At 42.1% G+C, this 24,074-nt stretch overlaps 1 protein-coding gene across 3 annotated transcripts in view; it reads right to left on the bottom strand.

Annotated features, from left to right (window-relative positions):
- The window catches only part of SLC22A23 (solute carrier family 22 member 23), a 113,080-nt gene that overhangs the window by 22,957 nt on the left and 66,049 nt on the right, over positions 1-24,074 (bottom strand). For 2 of the 3 annotated variants that reach the window (XM_027893711.1, XM_027893709.1), the window contains exons 4-6: positions 16,328-16,496; positions 10,233-10,360; positions 3,791-3,880 (exon numbers count right to left, since the gene is read on the bottom strand). In XM_027893711.1, coding sequence (XP_027749512.1) covers positions 3,791-3,880; positions 10,233-10,360; positions 16,328-16,496 — 387 coding nt within the window. The remainder of the gene's footprint in view (positions 1-3,790; positions 3,881-10,232; positions 10,361-16,327; positions 16,497-24,074) is intronic. The other variant, XM_027893710.1, reaches the window with a different exon arrangement.

Genomic DNA, 24,074 nt, shown 5'->3' with positions numbered 1-24,074 from the left:
AAAAAAAAAAAAAAAGGCAATAAAGAAAGGTAGTACTTAATCTCAAAGAAAAAGGTCAAAATGATTTTTGTACCAAGATTCTATAATAAAATAATTCAGAACAAAAAAAGCATTTAGATAAAACGTAGTTGTAAAGCCTATAATTCAGCCCAAGCTACACCACCTACAGCAAAAAAGTCAAAGCAAGCACTAGAAGAAGCACAAGGATTTTGAAAGGCTGTTCGTGGCTGTTTACTATTTCATCTGAAGGGCAACAAGGAAAATCACTTCCCAAACAACACATACTGCATAGATTTCATATGGACCATTTGGCCTATCAAACTAAAACATCTCATCCTCTGTCAGTATAAGATAGTCCCTAATGCCATATCCTTCAGATTTTCTTGATTTTTTTGTTTTTCATTTCTCAGGATGATTTTTATTTTTTCTTAGAGAAGAGAAAGTAGATTTCATTGTCAATATACGCTTTGTTGAGCCACAACTTAAAAAACCTAAGAAAAGCAACACTTAACTTGGTTACACTTCTCTTTGGAACCAGATATTATTTTGCCCTCCGCTCTTGCTTTGCTCATACATTAAGGGTTTCCATAATGCATAAATTCTTCATTTATTGTCATGCATCCTTCTCATGTGCACTCAGGCCCCCTTTTAACTTCCCTCATAAATCAGTGCTTCTGAAGTGATTCCTGTCAGTGTTTCACACTGAACCACTGTTCTACTCCCAAGTAATGGCTAGCTGGTGGGTTATGTGAACTGACAAACACCTCCTTGGCTTCAGCTGCAGCGAGGATCACACATGAGGGGGTTTCACCCCTTCTCTATCCTGTCTCATGCAGCAGCCTTTCTTCAGCAGACTCTTGCTTTTGCTCTGATGGGGGTCATACTCTGTGGATACCTTGCATCATTTTAAGAAAATTCCTCAAAGGAGATTCTAGATGTAACAGCATTAAAAGCAGCAATGAAAAAAAGGGGGGGGGGGGGAAAGGAAAAAAAAAAAAAAAAAAAAAAAAAAAAAAAAAAAGGGGGGGGGGGGGAAAGGAAAACAAAGGAAAAAAAAAAAAGAGAAATAAAGAAAGAATCTGGCCTCAAACTTTACACCAAAGAATGCCCCACTTCTTACTAAAAGCCTTCTGGCTCTACCAACTATTTATGCCTCCATCTCTCTATGATATTTTTAGAAATCCAAATCTAAGTCACCTGTAAATGACCTGCTGTCTTTGGAGGGAGTCTGCTTACATGGAAGTACCTGCTCTGAGTGACTGTGATGAGCATCAGAAGAACAACAGCTCTTAGGTTGTCTGAACTCCATATGTCAACATTCATATATTAAAAGAGAAGTCAAGCTGAAGCCTGCTAAAGCCTCATGGAAGCAAACTATTGCTCTCTCGGGGCTAACACCAGAAAAACTTCCCCTACCCCCAGCTTATTGTTTGATTTTGCACTGAAGTGACTAGTTCAGAGGGAATTTGCATTAAATGTTTAGTTTTGAATGTGGAAAATAAAAAATATTTTTATCCATTTACTCTGAGGCCCCTAGTAAGTTTTCCCATACTCCAGAGCCCACACACATTCTAGGCTTCCTATTCAAGGACTCGGTAGGAAAACTGTCTACAAGCTAACTCTTTATATCTCAGTGGAAATTAAAACTATTCAATGGGAGACTTTAAAAGTCTCACGGGAAGGAGAATCCTACCAGCTCCTAGCTCCCTACACTGCTGAATTCTCATGGGATCCTCTGTGTTTGAGGAGCATGGTTTTCAAAATCAGAAAGTATCTTTAATACCTTCAAATGAAGCAACACATCTCTGCATCACTTGGCATAAACAAAATAGACAAAAGCCCAAATCAAGCAGCCAAAAAAGAATGTCCAAAATGACAAGTGTCCTGTGGTGATGTACTTCTGCTGCATTTTTCCAGCCGCTGAATGACACTGTCAGTAGCTCTTCGAACATGAAAAGAGCCATGGAAGCCCAGTACAGAGGCTCAATCAATCCACAAAGCATGACAGCTCTGCAGCAGGAGGTAAACCCATTCAAAACACAGAGCTGAAGCAATCTACTCTCAGGCAGACTGAGTTACTGGTACACAGGTTTATTTACACCTACCAGGACTTCTGTCTCCATGAACTCCCTTTGTCCTTATTTATTTATTTATTATCATGGAGGACTAGTAGTCTGAATCATTGCATTTTTGAAAAGCCTAATAGTGAAGAAATACTGAAGGCTATCAAGTCACATACAGAAATTATGAGGTTGGTAAAACGCTGACTGATGGCAGACAATAAGGGATAGAAAAATGGAAATCATAAGCAGATAGTAGGACATTAGTGGCAGAGTGACTTGTCTTACTCTCAAAAAAGAAAAAAAAAAAGTCTTGTTTAATAACCTCAGTAGGGAGCCTGCCAAAACTTTAGAAAGGTACCAATAAGGTCTGCTGGTGACAAAGTGAGGCACTGCCTTACTACCAAAGGTAAGTACAACACAGAAATGGGTCATTGGAGGGAACTAGGTGAAACCAAGCCCTTGTGTTGCAAAAGCAAGTGAAAACACATAATACAAAGTAAGATTATCAGTGATTAAGGGGAAATGTTTCTGGTGGAAGATAAGCAAAGGCAGTGTTGCACTTGATTATGTACTACTTAAACATAAGTTACTATATGACACCTGTTTACTGAGGTCATGAGGTATTTGTAATTCAGACAATGAAATGCTGGTACTCTCTTACAACTCTGGTCATCAATATTTGAGAAACTAAAGTTTTGGCAAGCCCATTTATAAAAGGAGGGGAGATAAAGGAGAACTTCATCTCAGCAAAGGAATGGGGCTGCTGTCCTCTCACAAAGCATGGGAAAAGAGAAAAAGAGATTTGAGATGGGCACAGACAGGAGCAAACGGGAAGGGAAAAAAAGAATGAAAACAGACAACTATAGTATATTTGAATTGAATGCTAAAATGTACCCCACTACAAGAGCAATAAGGAGACTTCTAACAAAAAAAAGTACTGGACATAAATACTAGCAGCATTTAAAATTAATCTCATCTCATGAGAGCAACTGTGTAATTCTATGGCTATAACAGCTAAGGACTGATTGAAATACTTTATTTCAATCCTGTACTTCTAATTACGTTTAAAAAAGTTAGAAAAAGCCAGACATAAGGTTGCCTTTGCAATTTTCAGTTGTTCATATGCATTAGGATATTGCACTCCGATGATCACACATTAATTTTCCCCCCAGAATGCTCATTGCAGTCAGCAAATGGGCAGGTAGTAATGACATCTCTACCTTTCCCATTGAAAATGTGCCTCTCAGCCTTATTATCCAAACCTCCCAGTGAGTACAAAAAAATCATAGATTTCCTCAGAGACAATCCTACAGTGCTGTCAGAATAAACACGTATTTCCTAAATAGTAATGAAATAATCTCTACCGCCTTGTAAAAGTAAGGGCAAAGATTATTCCAGTTTTGCAGGCAGGGAGATACAATACAGAGGATTTTTGTCCAGAATGAGAAAAATCATGCAGCAATATGACTTGTAGTTGCTGATATAAATGCTCCCAGCTTTCTGCAATTCAAGCCCCAGAATTACAGGCTAGAGACAGACACTGAAGAAATTAGTGACAGGACTGAAAGGGTCTGATTCCAGGGAAATCTCCATCATCATACAAAAACTTCCCTGTCAGACATAGAGAACAAGTACAGTTCTTAAGGAGGTATTCAGCTCCCCAACACTTCATTTCCCCAACACTCTCCTCTTTCCTCCTGCAACCTTCTGCCTCATTCACTACACACCTTCCAAATTCTGCAACAAATGAGGAACAGACAACAGCTTCATTCCCACATCATCGTCCATCCTATGCACTGATTCGTCCATCCTATGCCCTGTGGAAAAAATAGGTTGTAATCATGTTATTAAAGGCTGTATCAACATGCCTTCATGCCAGGAGGCCAAGCAAGGGTTGCCCAGGCAACCTGACTTCTTCCATTTCCCAGGGTGTGTGACATGTCGACTTTTACATTCTTCTAACATCACCAAAAAAAAAAAACCAACAAAAAATCAAAAAACCCCCCTTAACACAAAGAGCAGCTCAAATGTCATTGTGTGGAGCCATGCCTGAGCCATCAGGAGGTTTCAGGTACCCACACATGCATTGCTGCTCTTTGCTGTCAGAGCTATGGAGGAAACTTCAGCAGGCAGAGCAAGTGAATTGGGCAGGATGGAGGGGTGAAGCACACATTTTAGGAGTGGATTTCACAGAGAAGAGGGCTGAGACTGAATCCTTGGCCTTGAAAGGTTGTCCTAGAAAGAGGGGGAAGCACATCATCACAGCTCCTTTGGTCTCCATTGTTTTCTTTGCCTAAGTCCTCTCCAGCTATGTTTAAGTCTCTTATTTCCACTGTCCCCTCTTATTGCTCTCCGCCTCGACTTGGTTCCTGAGGTCTCCTCTTCTGCCCTTCACATCCACATCTGGACTCACCCATCATCTCCCCTCCCTGTGCCCGTGGGCTGGGGAGGTGCCAGGAGCACTAGGGCTTGCTGCCTGCCCTCTGCACGTGACTCCTGCCCTGTAAAGCCAGCTCCTCTGGGAGGATAGGTAGTACTGTGGACAAAGGCCCAGAGCGCCAGCCCGGCACAAATCAGCAGGCTGGAGCGTGGCCAGTGAGACTCTGCAGAGAACTCGACTAGTGAGAAAGAGTAATTCAAGCCTAAACAGAGGTTGACAACACACTCTTTTTCTTTTTCTTTAAATTTTCCAGTATATTTGGCTTTTCCCAGTGGCATTGAAAGGTACATTCGCAGTAGAGTGCACCCTTTTTCCCCCGTTCCCTCCGAAACCTGCTGCTGCCAGATATGACTACCACCCTTGCCAGGGATATAGTCAGGGTATGCGTGGACTCTCCTCTTCCATTCCTGTAGACCTAGCCAGGAGAAGAGGACTTAAATGACCAGTTTTATCCTTGTTAATCACTATCATGTGCAGTACATCCTGAAGGAGTTGCGCAGACTCCATCAGTTCCTGCCACTGGACAACAGGGGCCCATAAGGAGAAACCCAGACCCTCCTGAACGCTGATTAAACACACAAGTGGGCAACTAAAATCACTTGCTGTTTTGTTTGTTTTGGTTGTGTTTTTTAAATTTTGAGATGGATATCTCTGTGGCTGACCCACAGTCCTTTTTAAGATGTCTTTTAAAGTCCTTTTTAATGTCTGCCTTCAAGCAGCATCTTGAACTGTTTTAACTACATTTCCCACATTTAGCTGGCCACTCCCTGGTTGCTGCATGGTATATTTAAGTTTGGCACCATTAAACACCCAAGAAACAGGATCTAGTAAAGGAACACATCTGTCAGGTTTGTACATAGTAGTATCACACAGAGTTACCTGTATTATGGGGCCAGGAAACTTGCTTTCTTTCTCTAGCTAATACCCTCTTCATCTATCAGAAGCTTGAAAACAGTAGTGTAGTTATAGGTATGATGGTCTAAGCGAAAGAGACTGACCTTCAGACATAAGGCTTTTCCACCCTTCCCTCTGCTATTTACCCAGTGGAAAAAGCAGTGAAAAAATGACACAGATCCAAGACTCATGCTTTGGGGAAAAAAAACCAAACCAAACCATATAGCAAAACAAAACAGAAAAACAGCTTATGTACAAAAGAAAAGTCATGGCAGTGTATTGCTCAGTAGTAAGAAATGTGAAAGATAATTCAATTTTTTTTCTTCAGAGGCAAAGCCCCTGAAAACCACAGCTTTCCTAACTGCGATCCACACACATACACACGCAAAGTACTCATCACCACTGTACCCCTTCATCCTCTCCATGATACATCCTACATACTAAAGTATTTGCATCTATTTAGACACTTGATCTTTCCTGGCCACCTTTTGTGATTACATCAATATTATTTAATTAAGCTTAGAAAGGAATAAAGTTCTCTGTTCACAGGACAACTCTGGTTTGTGTTTTCATCTGGAGGTGAGCAAAAAGGGAGCTTTGTTTTTTAGTCTGGTCAAGCAGTTATTTTTGTGTTAAGGAACATCTGAAATGTCTCCCACCATAGCGGAAGCCAAAGAGAACCGCACAGGGGTGGATTTCCATGGAAGCACCAAGTTTGACACTTAAGTAACTGATGATACAGCATCCCAAGGAGTGCATTTCCCAGCACACCCAGACATGGCAGGGCTGGGTGCTGGTGCAGCCAAGGCCAGCTTGGAACACATGACCTGTTCCAGGCAACAAGCAGATCCTCCACCCTCACACAAAGAAAAAGAATGCATCCTATAAAAATGATGAAAGCCGTCTAAAGTATAACACACCTTTAAAAGGTGTAAGGAGAGTTGGTGCTTTGGGATTTCCAATTCCCTTAAACACTCTTTTCTCCTGTTCATTAAACAGATCTCCATACTTAGCATTTATTTCACTTAAGTCAAAATTACTGTCCTGCAGCTGCACTGAAATGTATGTTTGTTTTTTGTTCCACAGGGTAACAGGGAAGACATGGTGAACTTTCTGGAGAAACTGGTATTAAAAAACCTGTACTGAATTAATATTATCAAAAATTATCAAAATGTTTTCCTGATTGAAGTTGACTTTTTTGGATAACGTTTTGAAATATTTTTCCATAAAATGCAACAAGCCTGTTTTAAAAATAATGTTTCAATATGCAGTTGAATTAAAATAATTTCCTTGATGCAAAAATGAATTTTACCTTTTATTTCTAAAAGAAGACAAAGTGTTAAGCCAACTGATGAAATTTTAAGACTCAAAACACATTAGGGATGATTTACCAAGGTCTAATTAATACATCTAGATTTCTTAACCATCAAAGAAGAAAACACAACCACATAAACCCAAAGATCTCTTTACAAAGGCAAATTATTCCTGCTCAAAATCACGAAGTCTATCAGTCACTCAAAAATAAGGTCAATTTAAAGATGCCGATGAATTAGTCCCCCTTGCGCAAACAACATCACCTCTGGGACAGGTCATGGAAGACAAGGGCAAAGTTACTAATACCAACTCCAGACTCCTATCAATGTCCCTTCTCTCACCTGGTTTCCATGTAAGCACAGCCCCATACTACCTTGCTGGTTGAGCATTGCCCATCATCTGCCTACCCTCATTTTCTCCAGGCAGAGGTTGATTCTGTAGCTGCCAGACCTTTCAACTGCAGCTGGACCACTATCTGGACTTTTAGTTGTTCTCTTTAGAGACATCTCCCACAAGAGCAGTTGGAAACCACTCCCGCCCTATGGACCGTCAAAACCAGCAGAGAAATTTTGCTTCCTTTTTTTCCCATCCAATATGTGGATGGCCACCTCCCCAAGGAGGGAGCAGGCCCTACAGTGGCACTCTCCACTATGGGCAGTATAGCCAAATGGAAAAGTTAAAGCTCTCAGCAGGCAAAGGGAATTATGTGATTCTTCAGAAGGGAAAACCAGTCTGCTCACTGCTTGGAGAGCAATTCAAAATTAAATTTTCCTCTATCCCAGAAACACTTCACCCTCTAGAATGCTGCTTCTTTTTATTATGGAACTCACATCAACTGCCAAAATAGGTACATATGAAACTGGAACTCCTGTAATGATCTGTTATACTGGATACACTAATTTGACCGGTATGTATGAGTAAAATTACAGTGGTGTTTTCTACTGGAAGGGACTGCAAGTGAGCAGTTTATCATTTAAATGTATTGGGAGTAATTCAATCACAGAAGGCTGTTTCAGCAATGCAGAGAGGAATAATAAACAGGAACACAATGGCCCCTAACTAGAGCAAAACAGTTTCCAGTCCTTTCAGATGGAAAACAAAGAATAAAACAAATCACAAACAAAACCCCCTCCACACAGACAGGAAAGCTCAACAATGGAGTCAAGGGAAAATAGGGGATATCTGCATCAGGCTGAATGGCATCCTTTCTCCCAGACAAGTACCAGCTTTTTACCCATTCCCTGCTATAGCAACCATGGGTATGTGATTATAACACACAAAAGCAGAGAAATGCTTTCTTCTGGTTACTGACCCACTGCAGGACACATGGCCTGTGGTTTGATCCCATTCTTAATTCAGGATTTCTACTTTTCTCCTGTCCTCACTCGGACCATCAACACTCCCATGCAACCAGAATGAGAGAGAAGGTCCTTCCTTCAACAGCTTGTAGTTAATCTTACTTCATCCTTTTGATACTGCTCCTCTCTTACTCTCCCTACAGCAATGCAGCGTCCCTCCAGAGCTGGGTCAAGAAAGCCTTAAAGTGTGGGGCTGCAGAAAGAGTTTAAAGAGAAAAAGTAAGGAAAGAAATAATAAAAAAACCCCAACAACATCCCCAACAAACCCATCATCAACAACAAGGCAGAAATGACCACATTCTGAATAATTTATAGTTTTCAAAAGGTATTGTACTGACTATATCTAAATATATTTGCAGTCAAGAGAATCCACAATATCAAGATGTGAAATAATGCTCTGTTTTTCACATGAATGGGAGTCCCTCCCTTAAGCAGGAGTATACTCCTACCATGAAACTGCCGATAAAAGTAAATCAGTCACAAATAATAGTCACAAAACCATTTTGACACTTAGCATTCCTCCACGGGCAATAACTTTATACATGGCTTAAATAAATCCCTCTAGACACAGTTGCCTCTTTATTAATTTTCCTCAAAGCTAACTCCGGTAATTTGTTTTTTCTTTCCCCTAAAATACATTTTATTTCATCTGCAAAATCAAGAAGCTGACTGAGAAAAGTCAAACTTAGGAGTTAGGAAACTCCAAGTCAAAGTGTGAGACATTGTGTAGCCTCAGAGACAGGTTTTCTCAAGATCCATCATTTACTGTGAGGAAGATCTGCGAAAGGGAGATGCGGGAGGATGCAGATCACAAGGTTAATGGTTGCTCACATAGCCCTATGCTTTTCAGAACTTTGCCAGAAAAACAGCATTTACATTGCAAAGCCATTTTACGTGATGCAGATCCAGGAACTGTAACCCCAGACACACAATTACATGCAAGCAGGCTAATTACCAGTGTGCACCAAAAATCACACCAATGACAAATGTGGTATGTATACCACAGACTCTAACCAGGCTTTCTCACCCCTCACTGATAAAGACTGCTTTACTCATTAGGCACTAATAATGGTAACACTTTTCTATCCTGGATGAAGTCGGTCCCAGTGCTGACTGATGCCTTTAACAGTGACTGACTGAAGCTACAGTTACCCAGAGATCTCTGACAGCAAGTATCAGACAAGTGCAGAAGCATCACTTCTGGGTGAGATCTCCCTGCAGTCCCTGGGATCAGAGCAGGTAGGTTTTGGAAAAAAAAAAAGGGAAAACAAGAAATGTTTTCACTGTTTTCTGACTAGTGCGTAGTCTGATGCAGACTGCAAGTGACAGTGCGAAATGGGTGTTTATGGGCAGAACCAAGGCTCGTGAGAAGGAAGCCGGGAGCCTGCATCATATCTGACAGGTGTACTGGTGAGATGAAGATCCAGAAACTCTTCACCTTTGTTGTAATTAGAGGCACACACACACATGCACACACGCACACAAGTCTCTTCTGCAAAACACCCTGCAAGACAGCATCTTGGCTATTTCAGTGACAATTCTGGTGATTAGAGGAGCCAGCTCTTTCTAAAAGCACCAGGAAACCAAGAAATTGATAATTTAGACTCTCAAGCAAAAACTGCACTGCTGCTACTTGCAGCAACCCCCCATCCCTAAAGCAGCATCACTCAGGAGAGTGATGATGCAGGAGAAGAAAGCAAAACAGCTACTGGAGCAAAGCTTTAAAGAGCAACTGTGGTTTAAGTTTCCCATGGGGCTGGCACATAGGGGGTTTGAGTGCTGCTGCTTCTCCAAACTAACAAAGTAAATGTTGGGTGATGGGCAGGATCCCAGCAAGCAGTTTCCTTATAACACAGTTTCCAGAGGCATACAGAGCTGAAGGCATGCTCTTGTAGCCGTGGTAAAATTCTTCAAGAGATGTCTCTAAAGACACACGGCACTGCAAGACAAGACTATAATTACTAGGATTGTTCTACAGGCCAAGTAGTTTTAAACACAGCGCTGGAGTTTGGAATGGACTTTCAAGAAAAGCGAAGTGAATGAATGAATGAATGGATGGGATGATTTTACAGGTAATAAATGGATAATTTAATTATGGGCAGCAATGCCATGTGCAGCCTTTAAAGAAAAGCTGGGGGATTTGCAGTTGTCTGTCCTACTCACCAGGCACTACTCCTTTGATGTCGCTTTCTGTGTTCATCCTGTTCTTGTGCGTGAACTGAAGGATCAGTTCCTTGGATGCCTCAAATTGTTGTGTAGCCATCAACCACCGAAGGGACTCTGGGAAAATACTTTAAAGAAAGTAACAAGAAAACAGGTTATGGTTGCTTCCAAGTTTCTGTCAGAGGATGAACTGATAGAGTTTTAGCCATTCATTTAACCACTCAGGAGCTATGCAATTATTTCAAAATGCAGAAGAATCACTCAAGAAACAAAAAAGGAGGGAAAAGCAATTCAGAATGTGCAAATTAACGACATTTTCTTTTACCTCGATTCACAAATGATAGAGGAACTGTTCTACCCCATGGAAATAGGATATATTAGAATTTATAATATATTCCAGGTGCTCTGTCCATTAATATAATTTTGAAAGAACTGGAAGGAGGAGTCAGTACTGTCTGCAATAAACATTTGCTGCCAAGAATCGAATGAATGAGATGTGCACTTAACACGTGGTAATTCAGACCAAAGAAGGAAAATAGCTGACAGAAGTAATTTGGGTTCTCTTCCAAAGACAGAGGAAAGAGAAGAATTATTTCTTAGTATTATATTGCAACACATTTTCTCAGGTTTTAAACATGTCAAAAATCTTCTCCCGTGTATGCAGTCACTTTTTATGCAGGTCAGTACTGTGTGTTCCAGACAATATTTAGCTGTAGTTTTAAAAGCTTCCCTTAGTAATATCAATATTGTGTTGAGTTGTCTTAAAAATACATACATGCACACAGTTAAAAAAGTTTATTTTCTGTCCAGTTGTTTCCTTCAAGTGCTGATTTTTACAGATTCATGAGCTTAACTGATCATTCTTCCTTTTTTCTTTTTCCGATGAGTTTATTTTAATACAAACCCCAAAGAAATATGTAGATTTTAGAACAAGACCCCAAAATCTCCTATACTTTTGTAGATATGAAAACTTTGAGATCTCACTCCAAGTATATTTTTCTTTTGCGTTAAAGCCTCACTTCCACTACTCTTTCAAAAGACCGTACTAAGAACAATTTAACAACTACTTTTAACTTCAAATATATTATAAACCTCAAATTCCCTTTACAAAGCACTGATCTTTGCTGTGGATGCTGCCCAGTTCTTATGCTTCTATGCAGTCAATTGCACCATTATTGCACTATCTCTAAGGCTGATACAATTTGGAAGACACCTCAGCAAAACCTCCAAACGAGACAGAGAAAGTATTAAGTAATTTTCTGAAAAAGAAGTAGAAAAGAGAGAAGTCAGGCAGACTGCAATCGAAATGATACCAGCCAATAAAACCATATAACAGCTTTGATGACAGCCATTCAGCTTGACAGTTCATTTACTACCCCTCGTGCTGCACAGATGCTTTGGCATATCCTCCTGCCGTAAGTCTTGTATAGCAAAAGCATTTTTTGAAATACTAAAAACCTTTTGAATGCAAAATCTCTGCATGCTTGGTTCTGGAGAGGGGACAGCCTCAGCCATTAGACTAAAAGTTTCTGATTTTGAGCAGTCTGCTTAAAGGTCTCAAACAAGTCCTATACTGACCACCCGCATCTACAGAAAAAAAGGGAGCCACAGGGACTGGCATTGCAGGGTGGGGACAAATGCTGTCTCTATCTTCTAGCTCCTGCAGTTTTTTCAAACTGGAAAGCCTCATCTTTCAGCTACTCCATCATTAAGTGTGAGCAGTGGGAAGTTCATTAAGGATCTTAAAAAACTTGTGGGCTGCCTTGAGCCCAGGTTACCAGGCACGGCAAGGGGAAGCGCTGGCCACCCCATCTCTGAAAGCACCTGAGCTCACTTGTGGGACATGGATCCTGCTGCCAAGCATCATCTGTATGCACCTACTGTTGCACCTTCTGTTGGTGTACAAAGCACCATCACAAACTCAAAAGCCAAAAAAAGAAAGAAAGAAAGAAACAAACCAACCAACCAACCCCTTGGTCCCTGTGGACTTCTGCACAGAAATCTGTTCACCACCTCATGCTTTATCACCTGGCATTAAATACTAATTGAATGAAGCTGAGACAGGTTACTGCTGAGGGTGGGCAGTTGCCCAGATCACCAGGCTGAGCTGACTGTGGACACCTGTGTCATGCTAAGAGTTTGGCCAATTTTTCTGTTGCATTACACCCGGTAGAAAATTATCCCCCCTTGCGTTCCTGCTGGTGCACAGATATCAGAGGGGTGGCTGGGCTTAGGCCCGAAACGAGAGCCAATTCAACACCAAGTCTGGTCACGTTCAATAACTCTCATGGCCAGGTACAAAAGTGTCATTTATCGAGCAAGAGAAATGCAGCTTCTTGGATTGCTGGTGATAAGTACACTGTCTGCAGAAGCATGCATGAATACTTAAAATATGAATAATACAACCATCGATAAACACATTAAATTGTGAGATGACTAAATAGTGCTAAAAGTATGATCACAAACACAAGCTTGCTTTTTGAATTTCCCAAGGAAGCACTTGGTATTGATGAGTGTTCGATTCTTACACAACAGGTAATGAGAGAAGAGATAGGTACAGCCCATCGACCATCCCAGGATACAAAGGTGGAGTCTCCTGTGACCTCCATCCTCAATGAAGCTATATTTATATTGTTTTCTTTGAGGGAGGGGAAAAGGTAAAGCTACAGCTGATGCCATTTCATGTTTAGGTTGGCGTTTGAGTGACTTTAGTCATTAGCATATGTGGGGGCATGAAATGTAATATGTATTTTTGAGATGATGTAGCAAAGTTCAGCTTTTGGTCACCTTTTGGGTCATTCCTTTGGCTAGCAGTTCCCATTAGCTGCATTTTTTAAACAGAGCATGACTGCAACACCTCTGTGCCACTCCCTCCTCTGTTTCCTGTCTCCCTTAGAGTGGTACACTAAGCTCCCTCAATGTTCCTGCTCCTAAGGTGAGCAGACAGTTCGTCCTTGGTGAATGCTATTAGCCAATGCACGCATTTCTTCGTGCTGAACTTTGTTTTTCAGCATTTTCCCCACAGAGATGGTTGATATTCTGCTACCTCCACCATCAGTGAGGAAAGGGCTATGCTTTTACGGTCAGGGAAAAGAACATAGAGTGGGTAGGGGGAGACATTCCCTTCCTGTTACACACCTGCTACTGCTTGGGAGAAGAGAGTGGGATGAGCGGAAGGGATATTGGGGAAAAAAGATCCCAAGTCCAAGAAATCTTAAGAGAAGAGAAGACCCCTTGACAGACAAGGACCAGGAAGGTACCACGTGTAGCTGGAAGGAGAACCGTGATCCTGTGCAGATGGGTGGAAAATGGATGCCTGTGGAAAGGGTGTAATGTGTCAATTAGGGTCTGCCCCAGGGCAATAAGCCCAGTTAGTCCAACTTTGTGTCTTGGTGAGGGTAAATCCTATCTATCAGCACCAGAAAAGGACTGGCCACTCTTTTCTGGTTCTTCAGTTTCTGTTAAAGTGAAGCAGGAGTTTATTTCAAGCTATTGATACCTTTGCTGACATTCATGGCATCATCCCACCTGGAGCTTCCTGCTCCAAGCGAGAAAAAATAAGGTCTCTCTACAACTGGAGCTCCTGTTCCCTCATGGCTCTAATATACATGCACACTTGAAAGGAGTCTAACTTCTATTAACTTATTTTTATACACTTGTCACAAACCCCTGTGCCCAAGTCTGGCTTACACGTGTCTTTTGCCCTTGCAGAATGACCTAAAAGCCCAGCAGTGGCATCTGCTCAACACCTGTGTATCCAAACCCATCTGTTCATACCTCCTAGACATACCCGCATTGCTGAGTCTGCCCCTTTCCCCCATCCATGCCCAGCTATCCAATCGGCTCAGCCATGCACTGCCTGGGGACTGTATAGCCTGCCATGTGCACAAGGCCATAAGCAGAGCAAATCTATAGGTGGGAGAGGGCTAAGCCCCAGCCTGAAGAGGCAAACACCACTCTCACAGCAGGAGACGGAAGTAAAGAGAGTACAGAGGAAGGATGAGGCAGTGCAGGGGCTGTTCAAAACATCTGCTATTGAACTCACTGTTTTGGGTACACGGTGGTGAATTAACAAGCCGTGTTCTTCTTTTATTACCAATCAGTTAGTTTTCTTCCTTTATTTGTAACACATGCTGAGGGTCCATGCTCCGTTTGGAAGAAAGGAAAGAGGTAATGAAAAGGCAGCACTTTCCAGAGAATATGCAACAGATGGAAGAGAAAAGCCTAAGAGAAAAGTACATACTGTACTGAGAGTATAATTAAACAGGCATCCTAACCAGAGCCCATTTCCGCAAGTGGAAAAACCCTGGGCAACACAGATCCTGATCCTATGGCTATTACCGCTATTTATCAAGCTGCTCCATCCAACATTACATGAAGGGGAGCTATTTCCTTGGTTTGGCTGTCCTGTACAGCCAAAAAGCCACAGAGCTCTTGCAGATTACAAAGTAAATTTTAACATTTCCTATTGCTTCCAATGTCAGCCAGCAACAACCTCTCAACAGGAATATACAAGACCCTGCCACAGCCACCTGGAAAACATGCAACCTCCAGAAGACTGCTGAGGGGTGCTTGCTGTCCATACCATCTACTGTGCTCATTAGGCATCTTCACACTAGTGTACTGTCCTTCTGGACACATATCTGCAAACATTAAGTTTGATACTGGGTTCTATCCAGTGGTGGATATAAGGCATTTCAGCTGGTGGCATCACAACAGGACATTTTGGAGCAGACCTGTACATGGATAACATATGGCAGGTATGGGAGGGGAGAACAGTATCATGCATAAAAAATCCCACTCTTCATTATTCATTGAGATTAACACCGACAAGATGAGACTATTTAAGTGTTGTATGTTGGAATACAGGGGGAAAACTCCTGCCATTATCTTGCAAAGGACTTGTAACTTTCTCCCGTGTGCTGTATTTTGCCCATGCTGCAGCATGTCTGCCCTGGCAATAAGCAATAAAATCCCCACTGAGAGTTACCATCATGGACGCAAGGGAACTCTGTAAGAAGTTGATACAAGAATATAACTGTTAAAAGTTCTTACATACTGTAACAAGTTTTCACACATTGCAACTTGTCAGGCATTACAGCTGGCAGCCTAGCCCCCCATGGGTACATAAACAACTTGTTCGTGCACAGCGTGATGGCCTTTCCCCTCATTTTTCTGAGTGCACAGCAACTAATATTTTAGACTTGTTAGTATTATCTTTAAAATGAACGATCTAGCCTGTTCTTACTGTTATGGTTTTGTACAACACTGCTCTCACAAGCCTCTCTTGTGTTATGCCGCCACTGCGTGTCACTATTAAGACAGAACAACAAAGAAAGATTTTTGGGAGGTTTAAAAAGTCACAGTGGGGAGGGACCTGGCACCATCTTCAAGGTGAAAGCCATCCTACTTCTCTCAGGATAGCTGTATCAATGCCACATAGTGCCACAGGTAGAGAGGAGTGGGAGCAGCTGGGAGTGGGGAATTCCTTGTAGGAACAATCCTGAACCACTGCCTGGCACAGACCATCCACCCAGACTTCAGCATAGTATGAGCTAATTTGGGCAAAATCAAGTCTAGTTCAGGGTTGACCACTTCATGCACACAAGATATCCAAGGACGTTTGTTCAAGAGCTGACACACATTATTTTTAACCTCTCTTGGATGACCCAGGCCAGAGAAACACTCAGCAGTGGCAGTACAGAACCACAACACAGGTAATAAGGGAAAATGTAGCCATGCAGTCATAATCTGACAACAGCTAGGCTGAGATGCATCCTCTCAAAAACTGTTTTCATCTTTCAAGGGGAAGTGACAGATAGAATAACAGCAAAGTACAAATTGCACCTCAATCAAAGAGGACCACCTCCCAAGTTCCCACCGTATCACAGCATGTAAAGTATGTGTGTGCTACAGTAGATTATAAAGTTATTGTTATTTCAAAGTCAAGTCTTTGCCCAAGGTGAATGGAAGAACAAAGGGAAAGGCTCGTATGTATTGTGAAGCACACACACTTCCCGACAGTAAAGCACATCCCAAGTCCAGCATTAGGAGCTCATGTGGCCTTTGACCTGACAGGAGGAAGAAATACTTACACCCAGTAAAGCAGCATCAGCAGGAAAGGACAGATGATGACTGCCTGGAGGACCTGCCAGTCCCTGCAGAGGGCAGCCAGCCCCGGCATGAGGAACTGCCCCGCCATTTCAATGAAGCTTGCCACCATGGTGATCATGAACCGGTGCCCAGGAGGACAGAGCTCTATCCCTGAAACACAGAGCACACACAAACACATTAGCCTCCCCACCAGCAAAGACACCCCCAGAGCACCTCTATGAAACTTTCAGGGAGTTCATGTCCTTCAAGACCTTTGGTCAAAGCTATGCAGAATGACATAAATTTTGCTTCCTGCTGTATTTAGGCTTCAAATACCCTAGCAGCTCTAGAGAAGCCCATTATCAGCTGGCTATGGTGAAACATTGCAATTTCCATACCTAGTGCCTCTCCTGCAAACCTGCTGTAACCTCATTGCCAGATTTCCTTCAGTCTTTGCCTAGAGAAACATTTCACCAAATTATAAGATATTTATTTTTAAAAGGAAATGTAGAATAAAACAAAAGCCAAAGATTTTGGGTCGTGCCTTTTCACACTTCTCAGAGACACCACATGCCTTTCCAATCAGTTTGCTGGGAGGCAGAAGAGCACAGCTCCCAGCTCATACGGGATGCCACCTGCCCACAGTTTATTATGCTCCGACTCAGCCAGTTTCAAGCTGGATTTTGCTGAGTGGGTAGTTTCTGGGTTTGCTTTTTGTAATAGTTTATCTAGATCAACTTTCAAACAAGCCAACCTTCCATCTGTCTTATCCTGCCTTCCACCCTTCATTTTCCCGTGGGGTAATTTACCACCATCACTGGCATCTTTGGTTGTCTCAGCTGCCTGCTGACAAGTGAGTTCAGCAGATAAAGTATCTCCTCAAATCCTGAATTCTGGCTATCTTTATTGAGTCAGAAGACGAATTTATCAGAATCACAGCTTAACAATAAAATTTTTAAAAGTCACAGAAGAAACAGCAAACAGAAAAATTGGACTACCTTGTAAAAATTTTTCCCCCAGTTAGATTGCAACAGAAGCCCCAGGTTCATATTTCCCATTTGCCCACATTCACTTCTACAGATTAATACTGAAGTGCAATAAACCTGCCACAAATGTGTAGTACTTATTGGAAGGCTGATACAGAAACAGGCTCATAAACATTTGTGATAAACATTCGTGATAAACATTCATGATAAACATTCGTGATATGTGGCTGTCAGCATTGTTGCTTTTTTTGGGGATGTTTCCTGTGGCTGTTTTAAATTAGAATTTAATGGTTATTAAAATTGTAATTGAAAAGCTAAAAGAAAATAGGAAGAGATGACAGCTGCTTCTTCATTCACTCTCTCATCTGTAGCTTGTCAGCATTTATCACTGTAACACAGATTTAAACTAACCGACCAAAAACTAGCCTGTAGATCAAATCTAGGATTAAACATCAGACATTTTTCTCCCTTCCTTTCCAGCTCATACAAAATCTATCAATGCATTTTTACCAAAACAGAAGTAAAATGTATCTGTTGTAAGGCAGCCTGAATTTTCATTAACCTAACCACAAACACAGCAGCTTTAGAAAGGAAAGAGGAGAGAAAAACCCTCAAAGACTCTCACATGCTATGAAAGGCTTCTACATTTTAATTAGGAAAACAAGATTAAAACACCGAGCTCCTTATGACATTAATATGGTTTCATTTCTACTAATGAAGTATCCCAAGCCTAGGAAACATTTTTTGTTCTATGCAAAGAGGTCACTTCCGTTTTATTTCTCTAATCTCCAAATATAAAGTGCTTCTGTTTGTTTTTCTAAACCTTAAAGTCCCAGTTACTCACACTCCAATATTCCTTCGTTAAGTGCAAGGTCGAGTTTTGTTGCTATAGAAACAGGAAGTCTGCATTAGAGAGGGAAGGCTTTGGCATTTCAATTGCATTGCTCAGGTAAGTATCAGGTAAAAAAAAATTGCCCAAGATATCAACTTTCATATGAAGTCAGCAAAGGTGTCCAAATAATAAAAGTATATTTTATTAAGTCACTGGTGCATAGAAAATAGCTCCATATGCAGCAGTTATTAATTGTATAGAAAGGAAACAGCTTCAGAGATTGTCCAGCATCTATTTTCTTTGGATTATCACATGCATATGATCAATTTCTGCTCTTTCCTCTCAGAAAGCTGGAGAAGCCAACAAAATAATCCCTGCTCTAGCTGGGTGAGTGTGACTTTCAAGCAATGGCAGCAGTATATGAAATACCAAATCTCTGTTGAAATGTTCTACATATTAGGACAGCCTACTGACTTTCCAACATACCTGGCTTCAATTTTATATGATAAATGATTCAGCATTGGAGTTTTTAGCAACCATCTGTCAGTCAACCTTCTCCCATCTCTGCAGCAAAGCCACCCTCCACAGCAGCTCTGCCTCAGACCCAGGAAAGGCACCCTGCTGATGCTCACACCGATGCTGTGAGGCACGAGGCCTCTGGGTCTGCCACAATTTCCACTCAGTTCACACTATAAACTACCAGCTCAGGCAAAATCACTACAGGACAGAGATCAGCTTTATCCACCCATGGCAAATTGAGCAAGCAAGCTCCATCTCCCTGAATCAACGAAAAGGTTTCCACCTCAACTACTTCGTGGAGCACGGAGCAAACCCTTGTCATACACAGAAATCATGGAAAGTACCATCAATACCAAAAAACTCCCAGATACACCCATTTGGTCTACTTGGAAAATTTTGTGTGAGCAAGGAGACAGCCATGTAAACAATTTTGCTTTCTTGCCCAGCACTTCTACTCCATGCGGCACAGTCAGAGCAGCAGATCCAACTCAGATGCCTGATTTCCCTAAGTCCCAGGCAAGTGATCATTATGGGCAAGCTGAAACCTGTAGGCAAAACAGTCCTGCAGTACTTGGGCAGTGAAACTGGATGTACCCAGGACATGTGGGGACATTCTCACTGCCAAAAGGCACTAAGAAACGGTGGGCATCACAAGCACAGAAGCTGGACCCAGCCCAAACCCTGTGGCAGAACTGCTCCACATGCTGCAAGCACAACCAGCCTGAAGGGAACTGCTGTGCCAGACCTGGGCCCCACAGGCACAAGACACTGAACACACGAGGCTCATTGCACGGCATGGGTTAACATCAGCTCATGTTGCCACAGAGCATGGCCCTGTGTAGCCCAGCTCCTCCAAATCCTACCAGGTGAGCTGTCATTGCCATGAAAGGACTAAGAGCCACATCTCATCCTTTCTGACTTGATCTCACATTAGCACACTAGTAACAATCTGTTTCAGATTTCAGAAACCCTCATCTGTTCTAAAAGGGTGACATTTATGCTCAGAATATTTGCACAAGGATGAACAGGAAATGCTTTTATTTAAAAAATATAAAGCTGTAAGTCATTTGCAAATAACATATCAAGAGGAAAAAGAGGTTACATCACACTGCCTGAACAACTCTAGTATTCACTCATCCGTCTCCAGTTCCAAAACACAAAGCAATTCTTGCACTGCAGCCCAAGTGTTAGCTTCATCTGAAACCACAAGGTAGCAGCTTTTTGTGTCTCTGCAGTTTTCTCTCCCTGCCCAGTTTCCATCTGTGAGCCACCAAGACTGTAATTATATAGGAGTATCCCTTGGAGAAAATGGCCAAGACAAAGCACTTGAAGTCGGGCTAACAGCATTCACACTGAAAAAAATCCCCAAGGAGACAGTCTGATTCTAGATTAACATTCACAGTTTCCCATTATATTAAAAAAACAGCAAACAAGCAAAATCCCCCCAGTTTCTTACAGCTTCCTTCATATTACTACACACCCCACACTCTTAATTCCTTCCATCTAATCGCCCCTCTAACATGTTCCTCTACTCCAACTGGGAGAAAAGCAGCAGGGGTCAGATAAACAAGACCCATGCTATCACTTGAGCAGAAGAATGCTCACGCAACACAGCTTTAGGTGTAAAATGCAGGACACCAGAAATTCCTAGTGGTGGTAGCATCCTATAGCACCAGGGTTGTGTTTGCCTCTCAGCCCCAGCAGCTGCTCGGTTCAGCCAACAGTCACATGTAGGTTGTGGCCCTGAGACAGGATTTTGCATTTGGACTCTGCTTTTTAACAGAGCACAAAAGGAAAGAAAAACATCTCAGGGCAATTAGTTTCCCAAGCTGTTCAGCACCTCCAGCACGTCCCACCACCTCCATGCTCTCCGAGCTGATCCTTTTGGCACGGCGAGCTCCACTACCCCTGTCACAGTGGTCTTTAACACTGCTTGGAGGTGACCCTGTCCCTGCTGCTGCTGTGTTTCCTAATTCCCACCAAGCTCTCTCAAACCTCAGGGACCTTTTCTTCCTCCAATACTCTCTGTGGGATTTGCTTTCTGTTGTAAACAAATCATCTCACTGGATAGTCCTGGAATAACACAGCTCCCAGGCTAGCTTTTGGCTAGCTGACCAGATAAAACTACAGCAAAAACTATCAGTAACTCCCAGATAAGTTTGCAGCTGGCTGCTAGTACATAAAATCCAGCATATCTACTTTTTTACTCAAATTTCCACTCAGTTACTAGACACAAACTTCGAATAGCTGCCAGCCCTACCCGTGGGCTATGTACACTTCTCATCCCAATTAGTGCACTTCTGATTCCGTACTGGCTGAAATGGCCCCAGTTAAATCAGCACTTGCTTCTGGCTGAGTTCAGACAAGGAGCACATCTTCTCGATTGTCTTTGCTGTCACCAGAAGGGAAGAAGCATCACATGGTAATACAGTTTATTAGAGAAGAGCAAATGAAGTAGGCTGTGGAAGGAAAGGTTATCACACACACCGCAGTGCACAGACAACCACCAATTGATATAAACACAGGACAGAGACAGAGTGAAAGGGAAGGAAGAATCTAATTTCCTCTCTGGAGAAATCCAATCCATTGCCAAGCAAAGAGAACAGTAATAGACTGAACCTTCAATGGCTTAGTAAGAAAAATAGGATTATTCTCCTCCCTCAACAGCACATGAGGACGGAATTTACTCTAAGATATGTCTATGAAATGTCACAGGTGTTCCTTCAAAGGTACTTTTCTAGATATAATCGATTTGGTGAGAGGTTCTTTTAAACACATACTAGCCCACCATTTAATTAACACATTTAATATGTGTCAAATCAGTCACCCGTGCACTGACATAAGCTGAGTTGATGGGGCTGTCAGGCTGGCAGCAGGGCAGGCAGCCAGCACGACACCTCAGCAGATATGCAGCGGCACTCTTCATTTCTGACCTGGATAGACATCCTGTGTCTACTGGATGGAGCTATCTGATAGGTAAATATCTCATCAGAACAGATACCTTTCTTACCAAAACTAGATCAGATGTTCATTTGGTGTACAAGGACCACAATACTGCTCAAACTGATGCTAGGCAAAATACCCTTTAGATACATGATTTAGCCTTTGCTGCTGTGAACACTACAACATGCACAGAGAGGCGCAGCATGAAAAAAGTAAACATGGCTAAATCTCTCATCCAAAATACAAGTTGCAACCGTCTCTACTTTCCACATACCTGACCCTCTCCTGTAAGGCACAAATGAGTAACACATCAACCCAATTTCAGGCCCGGTACTGCTAAACTATGTCAAGATATTTCAGAAGGAGCTCTCCTCTGAGTTGCAGACAGTCTGTAGCTACCCACAAGTGGAAGGTTTGGACCACAAACATGGAACCAGCTTGGGTTCAATGCAGGGTGTTTGCTCAAACCCTCACTAACTCAGTTGCAGGACCTGTGGAGTTTCCAGGCACAATGCACGTGCTGCTGTGCAGGGTAAGGATGAGCTTAGCTCCTCCAGGCACGAGAGACCCCGATCACAGGCTGCCTGACTAGTGTGTGGGATGCAGAGATGCCTGCAATCATGCTCTAGATCCGAGTTGTCTCCCAGGGAGCATGAGTGGCAGCGAAAGAAGCGCGTGTCATCCCTCTGTTCATCCCATGGCATCTGGATTTGCTGAGGTTTACATTGCACAAGACATACAACATCTTACAAAACAGACGGTTGATTGCATAGGAAACCTTTAACATGCTATGCTGCCTGCCATTCACAAAGTAATAAAAACAAAGAAATGTTAAATCACAGTTGTGGTACTGCAGTTGCCATCTATCCTACTTCCAGAGGAGAGCAGGAGCATCTCTGCAACTCCCAGCCAACACTGATTTTTGGTGACAGTTCCTGTATGTGAATAAAGGCATTATGAAACAAAACAAGGAGAGTGCCCCTGGAAACCTAAATGGTAGTGACAAAGAGCATGAAAATCTGGTAGATACAGAACATGCTCACTTTCAGATAAAGATGACTTAATTTAAATGGAATTAAAAAGTGATTAAAAACCTTTGCCATGACATAATGTTTTCATATATGTTAACTGCTATCTGTAAAAAAATTTCTCTTCCACCTCCAGTCTATAACTTCCTATCCTCCTTAAGAGACTCTCCAAACCCATATCAATATTTATTTATTTTTGCACAAAATTTAAGATTGCATAGAAATATATCAGACTCTTGTTCCGGAAAGGTGGCTTTCTCTAAAGGAAATGCACAACCAGTTATAGGAATATTTTGCAAATCTAACACCTCTGCTGTTCACAACAGCTGGCCCCTTTTCTCTTGGCAGGATCTAAATCATAACTGGCATCTTTTTGACAGGAATGTATGAGAGGAGCTGAAACAAAAACTGCTCTGAGATGTATCAGAGAAGCTTGTTTTCTTTGATGCTTTAGATGAAAGGGATCTGCATCTGTATTTGTTCGTGAATTTTTAACAATATCGTAGCCACTTAAAATAAGAACAGAGAAGAAATTCAATAGCTGGAAATCTGCATGTCTCTTCATTTACCAAGTGGCAAACAATATTCCAACAGCAGCTGTTTATAAAGCTCAGTTTGCAACATCCAGGTGGATGATGGTTCTCAAAAAGGCAGGAACAAAGAAATAACAGCCTAGCACCTTGTTTCAGGTTTATTAAATGTTTCCCAGCTCGCTGAGACAGCAGGAGAGGCCCTCTCTACCCAAGCACTGATCCCACATGAGGTGCTCCTCCAAGCAGGATCTTTTCACCATTACCATCATGCTGTTGGACGAGTGAATAAATGCACTGAGCCCTGGATTTGGGCACATTCTCACAGAACTGCACATTGCTAACAAGAATTTACCACACACAGTTCAAATTGGTTGCAGCCTAGCTTATCAAGTAGAACAGGCAAGCATGGAGGAAAGCTCTAAACAGACAACCAAGAAATGTATTTGGTGCTCTCTAAACCTTAACAAAGCATCGTCTCCACCCACAGGTGAAGTACCACACACCCAGAGGCACAGCTCCAGGAAAGCACCTTCCTCCTTTTGCTTGTGTCAACTTCATAACATGCCCTCCACATGCTTACACACTCAGAGACTAAGCAAACACTTGGGTAGCTGTTATTAAACTCTCACAAATACAGTTGTAACCTATACTAATATGTATACATAAACACACATATATAGGAATATGCGTGCATATATACACATATATATAACCGTAAAGGTAAAAGTCCCTGGTTCCTTTTCCTTCCCTGATCCCCCGGTGATGTCAGAAGCAATCAGTGGAAATTAGAGTGATGCCTTGAAGAACCCCATTTCATCTCAAAGGACCTGAATTGCTCAGGTGGCATCCCCAGCATCGGAGAGAGCCCACAGTATCACAGTGCTGGCTGAAAGCACGCACCAAGGGCC

This window comes from Empidonax traillii, unplaced genomic scaffold (assembly GCF_003031625.1).
Source record: "Empidonax traillii isolate 1590-97213 ecotype Southwest subspecies unplaced genomic scaffold, ASM303162v1 scaffold403:size524366, whole genome shotgun sequence".
NCBI lineage: Eukaryota > Metazoa > Chordata > Aves > Passeriformes > Tyrannidae > Empidonax > Empidonax traillii.
The sequence above is the reverse complement of the archived record's forward strand: the minus strand, read 5'-3'. Positions and strand labels throughout refer to the sequence as shown.